General features: G+C 38.0%; 1 protein-coding gene across 1 annotated transcript in view; it reads left to right on the top strand.

The window, feature by feature from the left end:
* Nucleotides 1-25,086, top strand: part of COL24A1 (collagen type XXIV alpha 1 chain) — a 440,433-nt gene that overhangs the window by 95,573 nt on the left and 319,774 nt on the right. The window contains exons 8-10 of the mRNA XM_055403313.2: nucleotides 8,921-8,965; nucleotides 17,697-17,750; nucleotides 18,948-18,992. Coding sequence (XP_055259288.2) covers nucleotides 8,921-8,965; nucleotides 17,697-17,750; nucleotides 18,948-18,992 — 144 coding nt within the window. The remainder of the gene's footprint in view (nucleotides 1-8,920; nucleotides 8,966-17,696; nucleotides 17,751-18,947; nucleotides 18,993-25,086) is intronic.

Below are 25,086 nucleotides of genomic sequence, written 5' to 3'. Positions count from 1 at the left end.
TGCCAACCAAGGTCCGTCTAGTCAAGGCAATGGTTTTTCCCGTGGTCATGTATGGATGTGAGAGTTGGACTGTGAAGAAAGCTGATCGCCGAAGAATCGATGCTTTTGAACTGTGGTGTTGGAGAAGACTCTTGAGAGTCCCTTATACTGCAAGGAGATCCAACCAGTCCATTCTAGAGGAGATCAATCCTGGATGTTCATTGGAGGGACTGATGCTAAAGCTGAAACTGCAATACTTTGGCCACCTCATGCGACGAGTTGACTCACTGGAAAAGACTCTGATGCTGGGAAAGGTTGGGGGCGGGAGGAGAAGGGGACGACAGAGAATGAGATGGCTGGATGGCATCACCGACCCTGTGGACATGAGTTTGAGTGTACTCCGGGAGTTGGTGATGGACAGGGAGGCCTGGCGTGCTGTGATTCATGGGGTTGCGGAGAGTCGGACACAACTGAGCGACTGAACTGAACTGAACTGAACTGATGTTGCCTTTCACGTGATCGTGTATAAGGATAGCCCACCTTTGCCTCAGCTTGTGGAGACTAGACAGAAGCAAAAGATACAAGGAAGTTGCTTCAGACAAAAGGGTGGTTTTGAGATAAAGTTTGTCACTAGAATTCTGCAGTTGTTTTAATCACATCATTTTATCCTACAGTTCATTCAGGAAACTAGTATTAGGTAAACAAGACATAGTTCCTGTGTTCAAGTAGTTTACCGTCTAAAAAAGTAAGTAGATACTAAAGTAAATCACTAAAGTGTATTAGTCTGTAACAAGTGCAGTGATGAAGCTGTGAAAAAGTTTTTGTAGTAGTGATTGACGGTTACCTAAACTTCTTAAGATTGTAGGTGGGGGAAGTGTTTAGAGAACAAGGAAAGAGGCAACATCTGAGCTGCATCTTAAGAATGAACAGAAGTTATCATGATGATACCGTTGTCAGTAGACACGTATGCTGTCTACACACAGGTGATGACATAAAGCAAGGCTTGGAGGCAAGAAGCAGGTCCTTGTTTGGAGATTATAAAGTGTTAGGCAGTGTGTGTCTGGAAATAAGGTGCATTCAGTGGTCACATCATGAAGGAGCTTGGATACCATGGTAGAGCGTTTATCATATGGTAGAGAGCTACTGAAGGGTTTTAAGAAGAGGAATGCCGAGGCAAATCATTGAGTCACCAGAATTTCTTTGGTGTTTTTGTGGATTCTAGAGAGGAATGCACCTACTTTTCTAAAACCTAAAGTTGAGGTAAGGAGGCTCAAGATAGGAAAACAGGGTTGATAATGCAGAAGTTGTCTTATACCATAGTGGGTACTTTCTCATATGTAGGAAAAATCTTTATTTTAGTGAATATAAGTCCTTCCTATTTAGTGGGGGAAAAAAACTTAAAAAAAATCAGTCATATATAAAGTTGACAACATGGAGATAATATCATTTAGACTCTTTCTCAATACATATATACAAGCATTCCTCACTTTGTGTGTTCCAGTATACACAGCTTTCACTTACCATGGTTTAATTAACACCAGTCTCCCAACAACATGGTTCAAATTTCACTTACCACAATATATTAACTGTGATTAGCCGCATAAAGTATAAACTTTGCTACTGGTTCTTCAGCTTACAAGTCTCTGCATAAATAGTAGATGTGCATCAAGATCAGTGACCAGTCACATCACTTTATTCAGAGTCTGTTGGTGATTGTACCGTGCACATCTGTTAGTTACTACATAGACAGCAGAGTATGTTGCTCTGTTGCTTCCTTCTCTCTGTGATGAACTCATGTGACATTTTACACGGATGGATAAAAAAATACAAAAAAAAACTTGGTAAACAATGACAGTACAGTGAAATAAAGAGATAGTGGTAACAGAAATTGAAATTAGAATTGAATATGGATGGAATTATAGAAGAAATAGCTGATCCTGGAACACTGCTGCCACTTGAGTTAACTAGATATGCAGAGAGAAGAACTTAGTAAAGGTGAACTTTTGACATAAGAGGAAAGGGTTGTGATGAATAGGATAGAGATGTCCCAGAGGAGGTTACAATAGCAAAAAAAAAAAAAAATCTTCATATTAGAAGAACTCTTGGACCTATTTCATGACACTAAAAGTACAAAGGATGAAATGTTGGAAGGTGACCTATACTTAGAAAAGAGTGTGACAGTTTGCCAAACCATAGGATATAGGTTTGCTCAGTATGGTTCTTTATACAAGAAAAGCACACTGTTCAAACTACTCTTCATAAATTTTTGCTAAGAAATGAAACTTTAATTTTCACAGTTACTAATGTTTTAAATTACACTGTATTAAATTAATCTTAGTTTAACATTTTTTTATCTCCCTATAAAGTGTAACTGACAGACGTTTTAACATTTGACAAAAATTTTTAAAGATCACAGACTTTTTCCCATTATTAATATTTCTTGCATGGTTTCAGCCTATATGCTCAGTTTTATAGATCTCTAGTACCATGCAAAGCAAGGATGGTTCTCTATGTAAATGGTTTCACTGTTTTCCTTATGGATAAATATTTTTTTTTATCCAAAATTTAGTTACCTGTGGAAGTTCAGGTGTATACTTGAAGTTTGTTTCCTTTCTATCCCTTAATATTTATAATTTTGATTCAGTTGTATCTTTTTGTTTTTTGTCCTGTGTGGTCATATATCGATGACCTATTTGTTAGGATTCAAATTAGTGTTAAAAGAAGTATCAAAATTAAAATCTCTATATTAAAATTAGATTCTAAGCCCCACTTATTATTGGAGTATTTAGCAAGGCAACTTTCTGTCACAATAAAAATTGAGACAACCCTATAACTCTTTATATTGAATTTTTAATTTATTCTAAAATAATTTGTAAATTTTTTATTGGTACTTAAGAAATGCATTCGTTTCAGTTTCAGTATATTCATCAGAGAAAAATCATATGTTGTTAGTTACTGGACCTTTTTTGTTCTTCCTATGTGGGTATAGGAAGAACAGTGACTCAAATAATATTTTCAAAAAACTACAATATAAACAAATTAAAAAAATAAGCTGTCAGGGTCTTAGATTGGAGCTATGTCAAAACTTTGAATGTAGGTATTTTTTCCCAGGAACATTATTTCCTTCATTTTTTAAAAGATGTTACAGATTAGTATTTAGAAAACAAATGAGGCCTATAGTCACAAATTAGGGAATAGGGAGACTTTTATACAAGAATAATATTACATTGAAAAATAGCAAAAAGATATTTGCTCCCACTTAGAACCTTTCATTTCAATATTCAGAGAATTCAAATATCATATTAAATAATACTTAGAATCTATTTTCCCCCAAATAACTTAAATTCCTCTTCGTCTTTACATCAATTCATTTATTCATCCAGATCTTTCCGTCAACTAATTGACAAGCACTTATGTTCTAGACACTGGGCATACCATATTAAAATAGTTTAAGAACTTAGGTTTAAATTCTTTAAGGGGCTCGAATACCATCTCTAACTCCACCCTCAAATCTAATTTATAATCATGTCTCATCTAGACTGTCATAATAGCCTCCTACCTGACCCACTCTCTTTCCCTTCCACTCATCTGAGTCCCTATCTTTGTTTCAGGTATTATGCCCATGGGAACCTGAATCTGGTTTTTCTCTGATACCTACATCACTTCAGTTCAGTCGCTCAGTCGTATCCGACTCTTTGCGACCCCATGAATCACAGCACTCCTGGCCTCCCTGTCCATCACCAACTCCTGGAGTTTACTCAAACTCATGTCCATCGAGTTGGTGATGCCATCCAGCCATCTCATTCTCTGTTGTCCCCTTCTCCTGGCCCCAATCCCTCCCAGCATCAGAGTCTTTTCCAGTGAGTCAACTCGTCACATGAGGTGGCCAAAGTATTGGAGTTTCAGCTTTAGCCTCAGTCCTTCCAATGAACACCCAGGACTGATCTCCTTTAGAATGGACTGGTTGGATCTCCTTGCAGTCCAAGGGACTCAAGAGTCTTCTCCAACATGTTACTTAAATTCTTCCTATGCCTCAAAACCTGAATTGCCTCTTATAAGTGCCTTTGTTTTTCATTCAATGCAGGGTGAAAAGAAAAAAGTAAATTTCTTAACAGATTCTAGTAATTGCAGAATCCTAGCAGGTTAAAGGAAATCTAGCAGTAGTTAAATTTAGTGCCATTGTTTTACAGATGAAGACTTTGAAACTCATGATATAGCTGGCTAGTGGCAAAACTGGATCTAGAGTTCAGTGTGCTTGGTCTTTTCATTATTAGTAGTAAACCAAACCAAAAGCATTTTGTGCTTTACTTACTTAGGCTCTTTTGATTGCAAAGAGTGGAGACACAGGCTATCTCAAGGAAGAGAGAATTATTTCAGTCCTCTCTACAGCATTAGAGAAGACCCATGGAATATAAAAATATGTATTGTAATATGACTTGGCCTCATGGAGACAGGTACTGATTCAAAGCAGCTCTGAGTATCTTAGCAGCATTAGTTTGTAGCTCTTTTACTATACTTTTCTGTTAATACTGCTGCTCCTATCCTCTCTCTGCATCTGCCTTTTTGTGTTACCTGGTTTTCCCTCTGACAGCAACTTTCTTTCTCAATATAGTTTCTTTTCACAATAATTTTTTAAGCTGTACTTTGGCTTCTCTTTCTGTTATCTTTCCGTTGTCAGTCTTTCTAGCTTTGGCTAAATACCTAAATCAGTTGTTCCTTCCTTCTGTTCCCTCCTTCCTTCCTGTTGAACTTACTTTTAAAAAGATTTTAATTGGCCCAGGTTGACCCTGTTTATGAGAAAGTCTCTATTCCAAGTGTCTTTATAGGCTACTGGCCAAACTTCATATTGGCTTCCCTTAGATTGAGTGCCATCTCCTGTGGCTGAGGTGGAGTAGGAGTGAGCTCATGAGGAAAAGGTCATGATTGGTGTTGCCCTCTTATTAAAAGCTGTTTATGAAGAAGAATCTCTTAGGAGGAAATTGTACATTTAGAGGATATTCACTACGAACAAAGCTATGGAGGTGATGGAATTCCAGTTGAACTATTTCAAATCCTGAAAGATGACACTGTGAAAGTGCTGCACTCAGTATGCCAGCAAATTTGGAAAACTCAGCAGTGGCCACAGGACTAGAAAAGGTCAGTCTTCATTCCAATCCCAAAGAAAGGCAATGCCAAAGAATGCTCAAACTACTGCACAATTGCACTCATCTCACAGGCTAGTAAAGTCATCCTCAAAATTCTCCAAGCCAGGCTTCAGCAATACGTGAACCATGAACTTCCAGCTGTTCAAGCTGGTTTTAGAAAAGGCAGAGGAACCAGAGGTCAAATTGCCAACATCTGCTGGATCATGAAAAAAGCAAGAGAGTTCCAGAAAAAAATCTATTTCTGCTCTATTGACTATGCCAAAGCCTTTGACTGTGTGGATCACAATAAACTGTGGAACATTCTGAAAGAGATGGAAATACCAGACCACCTGACCTGCCTCTTGCGAAACCTATATTCAGGTCAGGAAGCAACGGATAGAACTGGACATGGAAAAACAGACTGGTTCCAAGTAGGAAAAGGAGTATGTCAAGGCTGTATATTGTCACCCAGCTTATTTAACTTATATGCAGAGTACGTCATGAGAAATGCTGGGCTGGAGGAAGCACAAACTGGAATCAAGATTGCTGGGAGAAATATCAATAACCTCAGATATGCAGGTGACACAATCTTTATGGCAGAAAGTGAAGAAGAACTAAAGAGCCTCTTGATGAAAGTGAAAGAGGAGAGTGAAAAAGTTGGCTTAAAGCTCAACATTCAGAAAACTAAGATCATGGCATCCAGTCCCATCACTTCATGGCAAATAGATTGGGAAACAGTAGAAACAGTGGCTGACTTTATTTTTTGGGGCTCCAAAATCAGTGCAGATGGTGATTGCAGCCATGAAATTAAAAGACGTTTACTCCTTGGAAGGAAAGTTATGACAAACCTAGATAGCATATTAAAGAGCAGAAACATTACTTTGCCAACAAAGATCTGTCTAGTCAAAGCTATGGTTTTTCCAGTGGTCATGTATGGATGTGAGAGTTGGACTGTGAAGAAAGCTGAGCTCCGAAGAACTGATGGTTTTGAGCTGTGGTGCTGGAGAAGACTCTTGAGAGTCCCTTGGACTGCAAGGAGATCCAACCAGTCCATCCTAAAGGATATCAATCCTGGGTATTCATTGGTAGGACTGATGTTGAAGCTGAAACTACAGTACTTTGGCCACCTGATGCGAAAAGCTGACTCATTTGAAAAGACTGATGCTGGGAAAGATTGAGGGTAGAGGGGAAGGGGATGACAGAGGATGAGATGGTTGGATGGCATCACCGACTCGATGGACATGGGTTTGGGTAGACTCTGGGAGTTGGTGATGGACAGGGAGGCCTGGCGTGCTTCAGTTCATGGGGTTACAAAGAGTCGGACACGACTGAGCAACTGAACTGAACTGATGGTCAGTGTGTCTAGTTCACTGTTATAAACTGCTTCAGGGAAAGTAAGCTAACAAAGTTGTAGCACCACTGTGTTTTGTTTCACCAGGGCTGAGTAGGAAGGAATCTGTGGTCAGAGAAACAGATAGTGGCCAAAGAGAGGGAAGCATACAATTAGACTCAGCAGTACACAGAAATATAAACAAGGAAGTAAATATTTAATACAGGTTTTTTGTTTGTTTGTTTTTAAAGAAAAGGAACTATGTCCATGGCAGAGAGTTTCTCTGTCTCTATGCCTCTCACCCTGGCTCCTCATTTGTCATCCTCCCGACACTCTCCTAGGAACTATATCCCTCTAAAGCTGCTGCCTCATCCAAGGGAGTTGCAGCCACTATTTTAGTGCTGAGGACATTTCTTATTTCCCAGTATTAAAAAAGTGAAAAGGCTAGGTTTGTGATATTTTTTATCTGTAGAAACTTTAACATTTGGACAGCTGAGAACAGTGTCCCCTATTTTGTAATTAGGCTGGTATTTAGCTATCTTAAAGAAAAAAGTACGAACTCAGAGTGAAACTGTGGGTATATTAGAGGCCATTGGTAAATGTGTAACTTTAATAATTTCTTTTGTTGATTTGTCTTTGTTATCTACAATTGAACATTTGATGAGAATGAGACTATCCTACATTTGAGTTTGAGACAAATATAGGCATATGAAGTAAATTAGAAGGGCAGGTTACTAAACTCATGATGAATCTATCAAACCAACATGATTCCACCTTACTACCTACATGACTTTGGTCATATCATTTAATTTCTCAGAGAATTTTCTCATCTGTAAAATTGGAGAAGGAAATGGGAATCCACTCCAGTATTCTTGCCTGGAGAATCCCATGGACAGAGAAGTCTGGCAGACTACAGTCCATGGGTCGCAAAGAGTTGGACACAAGCGACTTGGCGTGGCATAAATGGGGAAGATACCTGCTTCATAGGATTGCTACAGAATTAGCCACTTCCTTGTTTTTATTGAAAGTGAAAGTGAAGTCGCTCAGTCATGTCCGACTCTTTGCGAAGAAAGAGTCTTTGGGAAGCCCTGGTGGCTTAGATGGTGAAGCGTCTGCCTACAATGCGGGAGACCCAGGTTTGATCCCTGGGTCAGGAAGATCTCCTGGAGAAGGAAATGGCAACCCACTCCAGTATTCTTGACTGGAGAATCCCATGGACAGAGGAGCCTGATAGGCTACAGTCCATGGGGTCACAAAGAGTCAGACACAACTGAGTGACTTCACTTTGTTTTTATTAGTTTTATCAGTTCAGTGAAGTTTCTTTGTGCCTTCCTTCCTTCCCCTCCTCTTTTTTCCCGTATTCTTTCTCATGGCCACTTCTCTGATTTTTAATAGTATAATCAGGAAAGAACAGAGCTCTCAGAGGACAGGCCATTTCCTCTGCACTCTGGTTTTTTCCTTCTGTTATTCCCTTGTTACTTATATGCTTACATTTACAGATACCACAAAAATTTTTGCCTCCAACTTGCTTTCTTACACTTTCTGATCTTCTCTCTGGTTCCCAAGAGTGTATCTACTTAGACATTTACTTATGTTTTAAGTTTATCATCTCAGAAACTGCTTAAATCATTTCCTTATTTTTCAAATAGGCACCTCTTCTAATTTTCTCATTGTCTAACCAGAGTATAATTTCATGAATTATAATCTCTAATTCATGAATTCATCTTCATAAGTCCTCAGTGGTTAGTCCTGAATGACTCTCTTCTCTCTGTTACTCTATATCCTGAAACCCCAAAAACGTATCTTCAGTTTGCTGTATGTTAATTTGAAGTTTCTGATATTTGTAAACTATGATTTATTTCAGGTCTTTGAAGTTTGCTTAGAATCCTGAGATTCTTTTAAAAAGGAACTTTCTCTTGTTCTTTTATATACAGCAAAATCAAGCATAACATTGGTTATTGATTTCTTAGACAGCCTTATAAACCCCCTTTGGATGGACTTGAGCAGTCTGTTTTATTCACTCATTCACAGAATGTTATGACAGTGTTTTAGAGAAACTGCATGAATATGGTCCAGTTTTTCAATAATTACAAACAGAATATACCTGAAGACGTTTCATTTCAGCATTAGTGAACTAAAACCAACTTTTAAAAAGCTGCAGCAGAATTGAGCAGGCCTATTGCTAGATATCAGCCTTTTATAAATGATGCTTTTTTTTATTCAATACTATGTAAACACTTTAGTTGCCAACAACAAATCATTCAAATAGCACTCAAAATTTATTAAGAATTATTGATAAGAATTTATTATTTAATAAAATTAAATTTTTCTTAAATTAAAAAGATAACATTTAATAAGAAATAGATTAGTAATAATTACATTTGCTTTAATGAGAAAACCAGAAGTTGGTGTGAATGACAACTGTGGTTAGTTGTTGGACTCACATGGGTTTACTTTTCATAGTGTTTCTTCACCTTTACCATTGCAGGGTCTCAAGGGGCATCCAGGACTCCCAGGACTCCAAGGGGAACAAGTAAGTGTTCTTCCTTTGTAAGACTTGTATCTTCTCCAGTGAAAAAGTTACACAGTGGGAAAATCCACTGAGAGATTATTTTTCCACACTTAACTCCTTCAGTTTTTCTTAATGCTTTTAAAGAAATGCTTTTTTTAATGCTTATTTTTTTCTTAATGCTTTCAAATTTCTTAATGTCTTTTTCCTGTCAATTTTTCTTAATTCTTTGACTCTTTTTAGCACAGGAAAAACTTCTAATTTATTATCTACTAAATTTTGTTGGTTTTTTCCATATCTTAGACTGACTTTCAGCTATCTGCCTAACATGCTCTGGAACAGCTGTTTTAAACTTTTCTTATTCAGAAACTCTTGTGAGGATCTTATAAATGCTGTGAACCCTGTCCCCGGATTATCCGTGCATATGCACATGTGCTCACACACACTCTCTGAGTTTCTTGTATGTTTCAGGGGCCTGCCTGTTCTCCAAAGTCTATTCACAGTGGTTAGTTCCCTACCCTGTGTGAAGGAATGCAAATAAGTTTGAAAATAATCCAAATTAGAATGGTAGTATGCGGTTTTTTGTTCATTCTATTTATACACACATATGTAAAAGTCAAAATAGTTTGGGAACTGTTTAGTTTTTGATCATGTTATTTCTACTTTTTCCCACCAGAAAATAATATATCATTATGTCACAGGAAAAAATAAAGTAAAATCTCTTGTTTTCAATACAATGTGTACTAGGCCAGAATGAATAAATCAGTGAAAAGGGTGGGAGATTAGATACTAACTGATGCTAAAGCTGAAACTGCAATACTTTGGCCACCTCATGAGATGAGTTGACTCACTGGAAAAGAGTCTGATGCTGGGAGGGATTGGGGGTGGGAGGAGACGGGGACGACAGAGAATGAGATGGCTGGATGGCATCACCGACACGATGGACATGAGTTTGAGTGAACTCCGGGAGTTGATGATGGACAGGGAGGCCTGGCGTGCTGTGATTCATGGGGTCGCAAAGAGTCGGACACAACTGAGCGACTGAACTGAACTGAACTGAACTGAAAGGTGACAAATCATTACTGGAGATTTAGCAAAGAGCCTCAGGAAGCCCTAAGGGGAGCTCCAGAAAGAAAAGTGACAGATTATCCCTGAGGGAAAGACAAAGAAAGAAAGCCAATTTTTTCTTTTGTTCATTCATGTTAGAGGAACAGTAAGCTCTGTTAAGTCCCTGAGGCACAGTTTTTCATGATTGCTAATTACTGGACATGACAAGAAAAGCAATATGTATTTGTAGCAAGTACAATCTCAGTTTCTTCAGTACTCAACAATCTCAAGTACAAGATCAAATCAGTGCTGAAAAGCATTTGAGCATTTGTAGAAAAAAAAATCAGAAGGACTAGAAGGAAAGAGAGATTAGATCCTGGGGAAGGAAAAAAATTCCTAGAATACTGCTTTGGCAGAAATGTGTGGATTCCAATGAAGAAAACCTGACACATCACAAGTTAATTAAAACACTGACCGTTTGTCAGTACTGACCAGTTTTTTCATAACTGCTCTATTATCTAGTTCCATTAGTATACGTGTCCTTGTTCTGAGGGTGGTATGCTTGTGAGAAGAGTCTAAAATCAGTTTTAAAGATTGGAACACGTATTATTGGAATCAGCTCTATTTTATATAATTCCAGAAGAAAAAAGACAAATTTGGTGATAACTGTAAGGAACAACTAAAATCATTTTGCATTTTAACTGTTGGAAACACTGTGGCCATTAAGAGGAGCATGACTAATTTGCTAGGAGACATTCCCTTCTGGAAAATTTGTAAATATCTATTAACTGGCCAGAAACAGTTAGGAAAGTAATTATATCATCTGTGTCAGCTCTGGTATTAAGAGCTGTCATTTAGTGAGTCTTTATTAGTTGCCAAACTGTACTACTGTTAACTGGAACTTCAAGTAGTATAATTGTGTATTGAATATTTCCATATGTTAACTCATTTGATGCTCCACAACTCTAACAATTATTATAGTTACCCGTGCTTTTAAATATATTTTCCCACATTGTTCTATTTTCTCTACATTATAATCCTGTGACCTAGATATTACCATTGTATTTTACTAATGAATAAATGAAGACATAGGGAGGACCCATGCTAGCCGTGCTTGGACTCTCAATGAAGTCTGACTCAGAGCGTCGGCTTTAATTCTTCAAGTGAGAAGTGGGATTGGGACAGGTTTACTATTCCTGATTTTTCCAGGAGTATAGATATAACCCTGTGTCTAAATTACTCCAGACAATCTACAGATTAAAGTGAGCCATTTTTTAAATGCAGAGTGAATTAAGTTACAGTATTTCTTTTGAGTCTTTTGAGCTCTGTGGTTGTCCAAGTGATTTTAGGGTGTGGTTGGCTTAGAGTATGTTTATGTCACATACAACTGCTGAAAGCTTACTTATTGACTTTGTTTACTGCTGTTCTAGTAGAGCAGGATTTAGTCATCAAATAGAGTCTTTTTGTGTATTTCTCTGTGCAGCTGGAATGTGTTATATCACTACATGTTGTCTTAACACCCTCTATGAAAATCTGTTCAAAATCAGATTTCATTTATGTCTTAAAACAGATTGCTTTTTAATTGAGGTTGTGAAGAGGAACTAAAAAGCCTCTTGATGAAAATGAAAGAGGAGAGTAAAAAAGTTGGCTTAAATCTCAACATTCAGAAAACTAAGATCATGGCATCTGGTCCCATCACTTCATGGGAAATAGATGGGGAAACAGTGGAAACAGTGTCAGACTTTATTTTTTTGGGCTCCAAAATCACTGTGGATGCTGATTGCAGCCATGAAATTAAAAGACGCTAACTCCTTGGAAGGAAAGTTATGACCAACCTGGATAGCATATTAGAAAGCAGAGACATTACTTTCCCGACCAAGGTCTGTCTAGTCAAGGCTGTGGTTTTTCCAGTGGTCATGTATGGATGTGAGAGTTGGACTGTGAAGAAAGCTGATCACCAAAGAATTGATGCTTTTGAACTGTGGTGTTGGAGAAGACTCTTGAGAGTCCCTTGGACTGCAAGGAGATCCAACCACTCCATTCTAAAGGAGATCAATCCTGGGTGTTCATTGGAAGGACTGATGCTAAAGCTGAAACTCCAATACTTTGGCCACCTCATGCGATGAGTTGACTCACTGGAAAAGACTCTGGTGCTGGGAGGGATTGGGGGCAGCAGGAGAAGGGGACAACAGAGCATGAGATGGCTGGATGACATTACCGACTCGATGGTCATGAGTTTGAGTGAACTCCGGGAGCTAGTGATGGACAGGGAGGCCTGGCGTGCTGTGATTCATGGGGTCGCAAAGAGTCGGACATGACTGAGTGACTGAACTGAACTGAACCTAATTTGGCTAGGAAACTAATGAAAGGGACAATAGTTGCCATTAACCAGAACCTACAGAATAAAAACAGCATTTTATGTTTATTTCACTCTTTTCTCTTGGCATACCCAAATATAAGGTTTTTTTGGATGTCTGGATATAGGCCTGTGTGTTTTGGAGTTGAATGGGGAATAGAGGAATCATTTGTAAATAGACTGAAGCAAATCTCATAATTAGAGGGCTTTCCTTTGAGTACTACTATAAGTTATTTGCACTTCAAACCTCCACTAGGGAGGCAGCCTTGAATGGTGGTCTCTGGAGTTAGACTTGCTGATTTAAATTCTGACTTTCTAAATAGCTGAGTGACTTTCCACTGGTGGCAAACACTTTGTGTCTTATATTTTGCATCTGTAAGATAGGGATAATGATATCTACCTTATAGGGTTTGGGTAGATTAAATGAGACAGTACATATAAAATACTTGAAATTGTGCTTGGCATATAAGTGCTCAATAAACATTGCTGCTAAGTTGCTTCAGTCGTGTCCGACTCTGGGCAACCCCATAGACGGCAGCCCACCAGACTCCTCTGTCCAAGGGATTCTCTAGGCAAGAATACTGGAGTGGGTTTCCATTGTCTTCTCCAATGCATGCAGGCATACTGAGTCGCTTCAGTCGTGTCCTACTCTGTGCGACCCCATGGACAGCAGCCCACCAGGCTCCTCTGTCCAAGGGATTCTCTAGGCAAGAATACTGGAGTGGGTTGCCATTGCCTTCTCCAAATCATTCAGCTACTTATTAGTAAAATGATCAATGAAATATCTGATGGTAAACTCACCATCCTATTCCCAGGGTCTGTCAAAGGCCTGCCAATTAGCAACTCCCTCCTCCCTGTCTGCTTCCGCCAACTTTCTCCATCTTCTTTCCAGAGTCCTCAAAAAATTCTCCATCAGAAGTTACCTGAAATCTCTTCACTCCCAGCACCCAATGCTAAGACTACTAACAGAACAAATGATACATGCAATGTTCCCTTCCTCACATCCCTTCCCTTCCCAACCTAATCCTCGGACCCCTAATCCTCCAGATTTCTGCCTCCCTCAACTCCCCAGCCTCCATGCTCTCAGCCCCCATGCAGTGTCCTGGGGTGATGCCCTGGCTTATCTCTGTGAACTGTTGTGAAGCCACATGCCACTGGTTCAGGTGCTCGGCCCCCTGCTCCATTTGAACTTGGGATGGGTTGCACATTGACACTGCGCTAGGGTCCAGACCCACACCCGAGCAGAGCTGAGACTATGTATAATGTTAATAAGGTAATTTCTAGTACATAAATATAGTTTCTGAAATTCGCAGGGTATAATCTCTACATGTAGATGAGAATTTTCTGTTATTCTCAGAAGATCACTCTTTATTCACATTCTATTAAATTGTTCATTGTCATATATGTGTGTGTGTGTGTGCATATACACATGTGACAACTTTTGTCAGATCACCTGGGTTTACATTCAGGCTCTGCTACTTACTATGCCATCTCAGGCACATTTCATAACTTCTCTGTATCTTTCTTACTTCAAATGGAGAATGAAGAACATAGTATCTATCATATTTTATATCATAGATATAAAGTAGTTGTAAATTACATTGCATGGTGATGTGATTAGCACATAAAAACATGTTGAAGTGAAGTGAAAGTCCCTCAGTCATGTATGACTCTTTGTGACCCCATGGACTATACAGTCCATGGAATTCTCCAGGTCAGAAGGAGTGAGTAGCCTTTCCCTTCTCCAGGGGATCTTCCCCAACCAGGGATCGAACCCAGGTCTCCCACTTTGTAATCAGGTTCTTCATCAGATCGAACCCAGGTCTCACGCATTGCAGGTGGATTTTTTTACCACCTAACCCACAAGGGAAATCCAAGAATGCTCGAGTGGGTAGCCTATTCCTTCTCCAGTGGATCTTCCTGACCTTAGAATCGAACCAGGCTCTCCTGCATTGCAGGCGGATTCTTTATGAACTGAGCTATGAGGGAAGCTGAACACACAAAAAATGTTAAGTAAATAGTAATTGTTGAAGCAAGGAGAGGAAGGGGGAGAGAGAAGGGAGAAAACAAAACTGAGAAATGTATTCTAAGAAAAGTGGAAAGAAGGACATATTAGGAGAATACGAGTCTAATAGAAATGAAGGGTGAAAACTTTCACCTGTGGTCCTTCATTTGCCTCTTTCTTGGACTGTTTTTCCTCTAGATTTTTCAAATTTCAGGAATTTTATAGTGTTTCTATGGTTAAACTACAGAAAGTAGTACAATCTTCTGTATACTTCAGAGAAAAGGGGCAAAGGACTAGTGTCCTTTGTATTAATATTATAATCTAATACAAACAAACAACAAACAGAAAGGGTTTTTACAGAATAAAGAATCTATGAAAATTATCACTGCTATCATCATTTCAGTTCAGTTCAGTCGCTCAGTCGTGTCTGACTATTTGCGACCCCATGGATTGCAGCACACAAGGCTTCCCTGTCCATCACCAACTCCCGGTGTTTGCTCAAACTCATCTCCATCGAGTCAGTGATACCATCCAACCAGCTCATCCTCTGTCGTCCCCTTCTCCTCCCGCCTTCAATCTTTCCCAGCATCAGAGTCTTTTCCAGTGAGTCAGTTCTTCACATCAGGTGGCCAAAGCTTCAATATCAGTCCTTCCAATGAATATTCAAGACTGATTTCCTTTAGGATTAACTGGTTGGATCTCCTTGCAGTCCAAGGGACTCTCAAGAGTCTTCTCCAGCACCACAGCTCAAATGCTTCAGTTCTTTGGTGCTCAACTTTCTTTATAGTCCAACTCTCATATCCATACATGACTACTGGAAAAACCATAGCTTTGACTAGATGGACCTTTGCTGGCAAAGTCTGCTTTTTAGTATGCTGTCTAGATTGGTCATAGCTTTTCTTCCAAGGAGCAAGTGTCTTTTAATTTCATGGCTACAGTCACCATATGCAGTGATTTTGGAGCCCAAGAAAATAAAGTCTGTAATTGTTCCCATTGTTTCCCCATCTATTTTCCATGAAGTGATGGAACCAAAGGCTATGATCTTAGTTTTCTGAATGTTGAGTTTTAAGCCAACATTTTCACTCTCTTCCTTTACTTTCATCAAGAGACTCTTCAGTTCTTCGCTTACTCCCATAAATCTGCCTATCTGAGGTCATTGATGTTTTTCCCGGCAGTCTTATTCCAGCTTGTGCTTCATCCAGCCTGGCATTTTGCATGATGTAATCTAATCTGCATATAAGTTAAATAAACAGCGTGACAATATACAGCCTTTATGTACTCCTTTCCCAATTTGGAACCAGTCTCTTGTTCCAAGTCTGGTTCTAACTGTTGCTTCTTGACCTGCATACAGATTTCTCAGGAGGCAGATCAGGTGGTCTGGTATTCTCATCTCTTTAAGAATTTTCCACAGTTTGTTGTGATCCACACAGTCAAAGGCTTTGGCATAGTCAATAAAGCAGAAATAGATGTTTTTCTGGAACTCTCTTGCTTTTTCAGTGATCCAGTGGATGTTGGCAATTTGATCACTGGTTCCTCTGCCTTTTCTAAATCCAGCTTGAACATCTGGAAGTTCACAGTTCACTTACTGTTGAAGCCTAACTTGGAGAATTTTGAGCATTACTTTGCTAGTGTGTGAGATGAATGTAATTGTTTGGTAGTTTCAACATACTTTGACATTGCCTTTATTACATATTTTTTTGGCATTTCCCTACTTCACAAGTTATTTATTAGACATACATGAATAACCTAAATGAATGAATCAATCATGTATAAGTGGAAGAAAGTAACAACATATGGAGATATTTCTTCTCAGTTTTCCACAGGGTTCTGCAGCAAATTTCCTTTCTTATGTGTTTGAGTCTCCATATATCAGCCTTCCTTGAGTAAACTGGGTTTTAAATCAGGCACAGAAGGTTGTCAATTCAAAGTGATTTTCCCATTCAAAGTTGCTATGTGAATTTTTAGATATACCTATGTCATAATACAGGTATTTAACACTTCATATCCATTTACCTACCTTCTGAAGCTTGTGCTCTGATAGTTAAGGTGAGTTGCAGGATGGCTGAGACAAGGAGTTTAATCTGTAAAGATACTGGTTATTACACAATGTATCAACTCTTTCTCTAATGTAAATGTTTTTTAAAATTCATATATCACTGAATTTTTTTATCCTGTGTTTATCTGCATTTATCCTACATTTAATAATCATTATCTCATTTAGGTCTCTAATCTAATAGTTGTATTCATTTTTATTTAGCAATTTATCTCATTTTCATATTTTTTGTGCAGTTTGAAAACAGTCAATGTTTCTTAACTGATGAGATTACAAAAATAATCATGGTAGATACCTTAGTTCATCCTTCTATTAAGCCTGTTGATATGGTCTTCCCTGTTGCCAGCATCTCCAGTTTCTACAAAATGCATGGCCCTTTTCTTCATCTCACCTCACGGCGAAGACAGTTTGAAGGCCCATAGGAAGTTGTTTGCTTCTTTGAAATGTTTTCCAACAGTATAGATCTCATGAATCATATGACTTTCATGCAGATAATGCCATAATTGCCAAGAGACCAGCGACCAACACATTATCTGTCAGGACAATTCACTGCTTGTTGATTTTGATCAATTAATTTACTGTCTTCAAGTTTGGGTACCCCCATGCGATGTATTCTTGCCTTGAGAATCCCATGGACAGAGGAGCCTGGCAGGCTACAGTCCATGGGGTTGCAAGAGTTGGACACAATTTAGCGACTAAACCGCATGCCATGTATGGTTCCACCCTTCTCCGCATGCTAATTGAAACCTTGTTGAGCTTCAGGAGGTGCCATTGAACATCTGACAGAGGCAAAGTTGTAATGCCTTTCAAATTTTTGATACCTCTGTTCCCGATGACAAATGCCAATTTGTGTTCTGTGGGCACATAGAAGGTTCTGGCTTTTCTTGCCATCCTAGCCATTCAAATTTCAGTTCTGTATATCTGCTTGTCTTCCTTGTGATAGGGCTTAGCTTTTTTATAAACTTTTTGCCTTTCAAAGCATCTTTTAGGCAAATTATTTGTCAGCACTTGATCTTAAGCTCTGTGAAATTCTTTTGCTTTTTATTAAATATTTTTGGCATAGCAGAAACCTTTTTTTCCTTCTGTTCTGCACCCTCCATGGTTCCAGCCAGGAAAGAGGACATTTTCATTTTAAATAGATGACTTCAGTCAGATAAGCAACATGTAGGACTCTTCATATTTTTATATGGAAAAAATATCTTTCCAAACTTGGGTATTATGAATACGCCAAGTTTGCTTTCTTGGGCTTCTTTGGACTTTGCTGTATTTTTTATTATTTTATTTTTCATTTTAGGGAATTCCAGGATTCACTGGTAATATTGGTTCACGTGGTTACCCTGGCAGGCAGGTGAGGTAACTATATTTAAACTTTTCTTTTTATGTCTCTCTTGGTTAATGCATTGTATGTTCCAATTTCAAGAGTTAATGTTCAAATGATAATTGGTTTATTTTATTAAATAATGAAATAGCATAGCAAAATAATTCAAAAAAATTCTAATATCAAAATTGTAAAAATTCTTCAAAAATTTTATTGCAGAAAAATTTTACTTAAAATGAGGGTGGGATTTTTAAACAAGCTTGATATGATATTCAATGGAAGTTTTAAAATTAAAATGGCCCAGTAGGCTAACAAAATGTTAAACAGTGTTGCTACTGATTTTACAATATTACCACTGACTAAAATGAAGTAATGATATGAGTTAAGACTCTCTTTGATATGCAATATTTTTTAATAATGCAATTATAAACTCTTGGGACACAGTTGCCAGTGCTACATATACCACTATCTGAATACTTTTTATCTAAATTGGATTCAAGTCTTTGTATATTGTTTCAAAAATTAATTTTGATCATTTCATATTTATTCCCCTTTAATTTCTAACTTTCTCTAGCTATTTCATATAGGCTAATCAGAGAAAAAAATTTTCTTTCTTAGGCTTCCATTAATTACTTACTCTTGAAATTAGTTGTTCATTTAGCATACTAGAAAACTGTATTTATATGAAATATCTTTTTTATTCTCTAGAATTAGGGAATTGAAAATGCCAAAAGATAATCTAGTGTTAATAAAATTCCATTTTTAAGCCTTTAAAGTATGTGGAGGGTATTACATGAGTCTTACCATCAAGTAATTTTTTGTGTTTATCTGAAAAATATGAAAATACTTAAACATATGGAAATTGATCTGAAGTTTAAAAATGTACTTATTTTTTTAAAGTAGAAATATATTTTAAATAAGTGAATTAGAAGTGTTCTAAAAAAACAAGGTTCTAAAAAAACAATGAGAAATAAATAATTGTGTCTGACAGTTGTGTTAATCTACTTTATTTAGAAATCTAAAATATATTTGTGTATAGATTATATACAATGGTTTTCTGGTTATGAAATTCTAAAATCCCTAAAATGTATATGGCCTTCACTAAGTATACAGTTCTGAAGTTTATACTTGTAAAAATGATAACTTTTATTTGCCCCTTTTTATTAATTATCAGCAACTCTTTAAAAAGTACTAGAGTATGATGGTGGTGTCTTTTGTTTGCACTAGGGTTTAGTTGGACCAGATGGTAATCCAGGACCTAAAGGTGTACGAGTGAGTAAGCATTTTCATCATTTTGTTAAGTATGCTTAAATGTAAGTAGAATGACATATACAAAATACTCATTTTCACACTTCCACACTTCCATTACTTTGAATGTAATGTGGGTTTAGCCTGGAAAGAAGTATACTTATTTAATATACATCTTTATTGTTAAAGCCACAGAGAGCAGTCTTATAGTGGTAGTTCTTGCATCATTCTTTGATAGCTCATACATATATATTATTTATATTATTTTTCTTGCCCCTTGCAAAATGGTATGTTCTACCATTTCTGGTATGTTAGAAATACACTCTATAAGCATTTTTAGTATTTTTTACTTGTGACTGTATATAGACTTAAGAAGTCTTGATGAAAGTAATGTGAAAAGACAAAAAAATTTCTATTCAAGGCTGAAGTAATAATACAAAAACTATCTGGACTAAAGAAATAGCTGCAAGAAAGAAACTTAGATGTTCAAGAACATACTTTTGTACTTTAACCATTAAAGGAATTGTTAACCACTTTTAATCATAAAGGGAGTAAAGAAAAATTACTGTGAAGTGTTATGTTCAGTTCAGTTCAGTTCAGTCGCTTAGTCGTGTCCGACTCTCCGCGACCCCATGAATCACAGCACGCCAGGCCTCCCTGTCCATCACCAACTCCCGGAGTTCACTCAAACTCATGTCCACAGAGTCGATGTAGAGTGCCACAAATGAAAATCAAAGCTGATTCTAGGAAAAATTTATAAAACTAAAATGTTTTTCTTTTTAAATTCTCTATTTAATAGCCAGTTATTTTCCAGAATCTATATCTTCCTTATATTACCTAAAATAACTTTTAGAAATAAGGAAAACAAAAAATATTTAAACATTGTTTAAATAGTTAATATTTTTAAATTTAATAACTAGTATTTATTTAATAATATTAATATTTATTAATATTATTTAATATTGTTGTTGTTATTTAGTCACTAAGTCATGCCCAACTCTTTGCAAACCCATGAACTGCAGCACACTAGGCTCCCCTGTTCTTCACTGTCTCCTGGAGTTTGCTCAAACTCATGTCCATTGAGCCAGTGATGCCATTCAACCGTCTCATCCTCTGTCGCTCCTGTCTCCTCTTGCCCTCGATCTTTCATAGCATCAAGGTCTTTTCCAAGGAGTCGACTCTTCACCTCAAGTGGCCAAATTTTTGGAGCTTCAACTTCAGCATCAGTCATTCCAATGAATATTCAGGGTTTATTTCTATTAGGATTGACTAGTTTGATCTCCTTGCAGTCCAAGGGACTCTCAAGAGTCTTCTCCAGCACCACAGTTTTAAAGCAGCAATTCTTTGTTGCTCTGCCTTCTTTATGGTCCAACTCTCACATCCATACATGACTACTGGAAATACCATAGCTTTGACTAGATGGACCTTTGTCAGCAAAGTGATGTCTCTGCTTTTTAATACACTGTCTAGGTTGGTCATAGGTTTTCTTCAAAGGAGCAAGTTTCTTTTAATTTCATGGCTGCAGTCACCATTCACAGTGATTTTGGAACCCAAAAAAAGAAAAATTGTCACTGTTTCCCCTTTTTCTCCTTCTATTTGCTATGAAGTGATGGGACAATGATGCCATGATCTTTATTTTTTGACTACTATGTTTTAAGCCAACTTTTTACTCTCCTCTTTCCCGTTCATCAATAGACTTTTTAGTTCCTTTTTGTTCTCTGCCATGAAATTAGTATCATCTGCATATCTGAGGTTGTTGATATTTCTCCCAGTAATATTGTTTCCAGCTTGTGATTCATCCAGCCGGACGTTTCACATAATGTACTCTTCTTAGAAGTAATAAGCAGGGTGACAACATACAGCCTTGATGTACTCCTTTCCCAATTTTGAACCAGTCCATTGTTCCATGTCTGGTTCTAACTGTTGCATCTTGTCCTGCATACAGCTTCTCAGGAGAGAGATAAGGTGGTCTGGTGTTCCTGTCTCTTTAAGAATTTTCCATAGTTTGTTGTGATCCACACAGTCAGAGGCTTTAGTTTAGTCTATGAAGCAGAAGTAGATGTTTTTCTGGAATTCCTTTGCTTTTTCTATGATCCAGCTGATGTTGCCAATTTGATCTCTGGTTCCTCTGCCTTTTCTAAATACACCTTGAACATCTGGAAGTTCATGGTTCACATATTGCATAAGTCTAGCTGAAGGATTTTGAGCATTACTTTGCTAGCATGTGAAATGAGTGCAATTGTACAGTAGTTTGAACATTTTTTTACATTGCCTTCCTTTGGAATTGGAATGAAAACTGACCTTTTCCAGACCTGTGGCCACAGCTGAGTTTTCCAAATCTGTTGGCATATTGGGTTAAGCACTTTAACAGCATCGTCTTTTAAAATTTGAAATAGTTCATTTGGAATTCCATCATGTCCACTAGCTTTATTCATAGTGATGTTTCCTAGGGTCGCTTAACTTCACATTCCAGGCCATCTGGCTCTAGGTGAGTGACCACACCATTTTGTGGTTATCTGGGTCATTGCTGTTGCTGCTGCTAAGTTGCTTCAGTTATGTCCGACTCTGTGCAACCCCACAGACGGCAGCCTACCAGGCTCCTCCATCCCTGAGATTCTCCAGGCAAGAAAACTGGAGTGGGTTGCCATTTCCTTCTCCAATGCATACATGCATAATAAGTCGCTTCAGTCATGTCTGACTCTATGCGACCCTATTGACAGCAGCCCACCAGGCTCCTCTGTCCACAGGATTCTCCAGGCAAGAATACTGGAGTGGGTTGCCATTTCCTTCTCCTTCTGGGTCTTTAAGATCTTTTTTTATATAGTTCTTCTGTGTATTCTTGCCACCTCTACTTAATCTCTGTTTGGTCCTTGCTGTTTCTGTCCTTTATTGTGCCCATCTTTGCATAAAGTGGAGAAAGAAATGACAACCCACTCCAGTGTTCTTGCCTGGAGAATCCCATGGATGGAAGAGCCTCGTAGGCTACAGTCCATGGGGTCACAAAGATTCAGGCACGACTGAGCAACTTCACTTTCACTTTGTATAAAGTATTCCCTTGGTATCTACAATTTTCTTGAGGAGATCTCTAGTCTTTCCCAGTCTATTGTTTTCCTCTATTTCTTTGCATTGATCCCTGAGGAAGTCTTTCTTATCTCTCCTTGCTCTTCTCTGGAACTCTGCATTCAGTTGGGTATATCTTTCCCTTTCTCCTTTGCCTTTCTCTTCTCTGCTTCTCTCAGTTGTTTGTAATACCTCCTCAGACAACCATTTTGCCTTTTTTGCATTTCTTTTTCTTGGGGATGATTTTGATCACCTCCTGAACAATGTTGCAAACCTCTATCTGTAGTTCTGGCACTCCATCTGCTAGATCTAATCCCTTGAATCTGTTTGTCACCTCCACTGTTTGATTTCATAAGGGGTTTGATTTAGGCCATACCTGGTCTAGTGGTTTTCCCTACTTTCTTCAATTTAAGTCTGTATTTGCAAAAAAGAGTTCATGATCTGAGCCACAGTCATTCCCGGTTTTGTTTTTGCTGACTGCGTCTAGTTTCTCCATATTCAGCTGCAAAGAACATAATCTGATTTCGGTATTCACTGTCTGATGACATCCATGTATAGAGTTGTCTCTTGTATTGTTGGAAGTCAGTGTTTGCTATGACTAGTGTGTTCTCCTGGCAAAACTCTGTTAGCCTTTGCCCTGCTTCATTTTGTACTCTAAGGCCAAGCTTGCCTGTCACTCCATGTGTCTCTTGGCTTCCTACGTTTGCATTCCAGTCTCCTGTGATGAAAAGGACATCATTTTTGTTGGTAGTTCTAGAAGGTCTTGTAGGTCTTCATAGAACCATTCCACTTCAACTTCTTTGGCATTAGTGGTTGGGGCATGGACTTGGATTACTGTGATGTTGAATGGTTTTCTTTGGATATGAACAGAGATCATTCTGTCGTTTTTGAGACTGCACCCAATTTCTGCATTTCAGACTCTCTTTTTGACCATGAGGACTTCTCCATTTCTTCTAAGGTATTCTTACCCACAATAGAAGATATAATGATCGTTTGAATTAAATTAACCCATTCTCGTCCATTTAAGTTCACTGATTCCTAGAATGTCAATGTTCACTCTTGCCATCTCCTACTTGACCACATCCAATTTGCCTTGATTCGTGGACCTAACATTCGAGGTTTCTATGCAGTATTGTTCTTTACAGCATCGGATTTTACTTTCACCACCAGATATATCCACAGCTGAGCAACATTTCTGCTTTTGCCCAGCCTCTTCATTCTTTCCGGAGCTATTTCTCTGCTCTTCCCCAGTAGCCTGTTGGACACCTACCAACCTGAGGGGCTCATCTTCTGGTGTCATATATTTTTGCCTTTTCATTGTGTTCATGGGGTTCTTAAGGCAAGAATACTGAACTGGTTTGCCATTCACTTCTCCAGTGGAGCACGTTTTGTCAGGCCCTGACTAGCAGGCACGTGCCCTTCAGTAGCCCCATATAGCCAGAAAACATGTGTTTTAATGTATGTGCTATAATGATGCCTTAATTTTTAAAAAATTCTTAAACATTTTCAAATATTTCATGTGTATTTTCTTCTTTAATTTTGCTATCTACCCTGTGAAGTAGAAGAACACGTATATTGTCTCCATTTTACAGATGACAAAACAGTAAGCTGTGCAACTGACATGACTTGATCTAGTTCTAGCAGAACTCAAACCAGCATCTTCTCACCTTTAGCTCTGTACTCTTCCACTAACCTGTGATGTCTCTACCCTTGCACTAAGTGAAAATATAATGGGGAAAAGTTAGGTATATTTTATGAAAGCTGCACTGAATGCACATACTTACTTGGATTTGGAAAACAAGGAGAGGTTACTGGATAAAAACATGGGCTTTGGAGTTAGACAAGACTGCTTCCCCCCAACCACCAACCCCTCGTTTATTAGCTTTGTGACTTTCAATGCCATTAATCTCTTCTGTGTCTCATTTTTCTTAACTTATTAAAAGGTGAAAATGAAAATTACCTTTAGGTGCTTGTGAGAACTGCCTGAGCTTAAAATTCTTAAAGTACAGTGCCTACCACATGACATGTACTTTCTCTGCAGATTTTATCATTATTCTGGAATTTAGGAGTTACTTGTGTGTGTGAGCTAAAGCTGTAGACCTGTGATTTGGTGCTGTGCAGTTTTATTTCGGAGAAGGAAATGGCAACCCACTCCAGTGTTCTTGCCTGGAGAATCCCAGGGACGGGGGAGCCTGGTGGGCTGCCGTCTCTGGGGTCGCACAGATTCGGACATGACTGAAGTGACTTAGCAGCAGCAGCAGCAGCAGTTTTATTTTACTGCATTTTCTCATCTTGCTTCTGAGATTCCTTTAACTTGTCTAAGTTCTCCTTTGTGTCATTTTTGTATCATATTATCTATCCTTTTGTTCCTTTTTTCCCCCATTTGTGTTGAAAATTACTCTCTAGCGTGTAACCCTTTTTAAGTTTTTTTATGTTTTGATGACAACTTCATGAAAGCATTGAAAAAAAAACTAATCCTTTTCTAACTAATTTAATTGATTTAATCCTTTAATTTTCCTTTGGGAGTGAGGGAGGAGTCAGCAGAGCCATTTCTGTAGGTTTCATATTCACAAAGAGTCCAAATGTAAACTTTGATATTATTAATAACTACAAATGTTGTTAAAAAAACAAAAATCCAACAGTTACACTGACAGGATTATGTTTTTTATTTAATTTGTGTCCTATTACTGGATAATACCACATGCTATATATTGTAAATTAATATTTTTATAAATCATGTGATAAATTATCTTTTGAATGTCCCTATTGTTTGGTTGCATTTTTTGGTGTTAAAATAATTATTTTTAAAATGTAAATGTTTGAAATCATTTTGCAGCCTTCCTTTGGTATCTCTTTGTGTAATAACTGGCCAGGTATCTCAAGGTAGAAGTATGTAGGCCTCTCCTGACGTTTTTATTTGCCCTGATGGTGACAGAATTGCCTCTGTCACCATATAGAATTGTTTGTATTACAGGCAATTACACAGTACAGAATTATACAATACAGAATTGCCTCTACTTGTATGTACAAACTTCAATCCAAGGACCAAAGCCATGTG

This window comes from Moschus berezovskii, chromosome 4 (genome assembly GCF_049115385.1).
Source record: "Moschus berezovskii isolate FMDL1 chromosome 4, NW_MosBer_1.0, whole genome shotgun sequence".
Lineage (NCBI taxonomy): Eukaryota > Metazoa > Chordata > Mammalia > Artiodactyla > Moschidae > Moschus > Moschus berezovskii.
The sequence above is the reverse complement of the archived record's forward strand: the minus strand, read 5'-3'. Positions and strand labels throughout refer to the sequence as shown.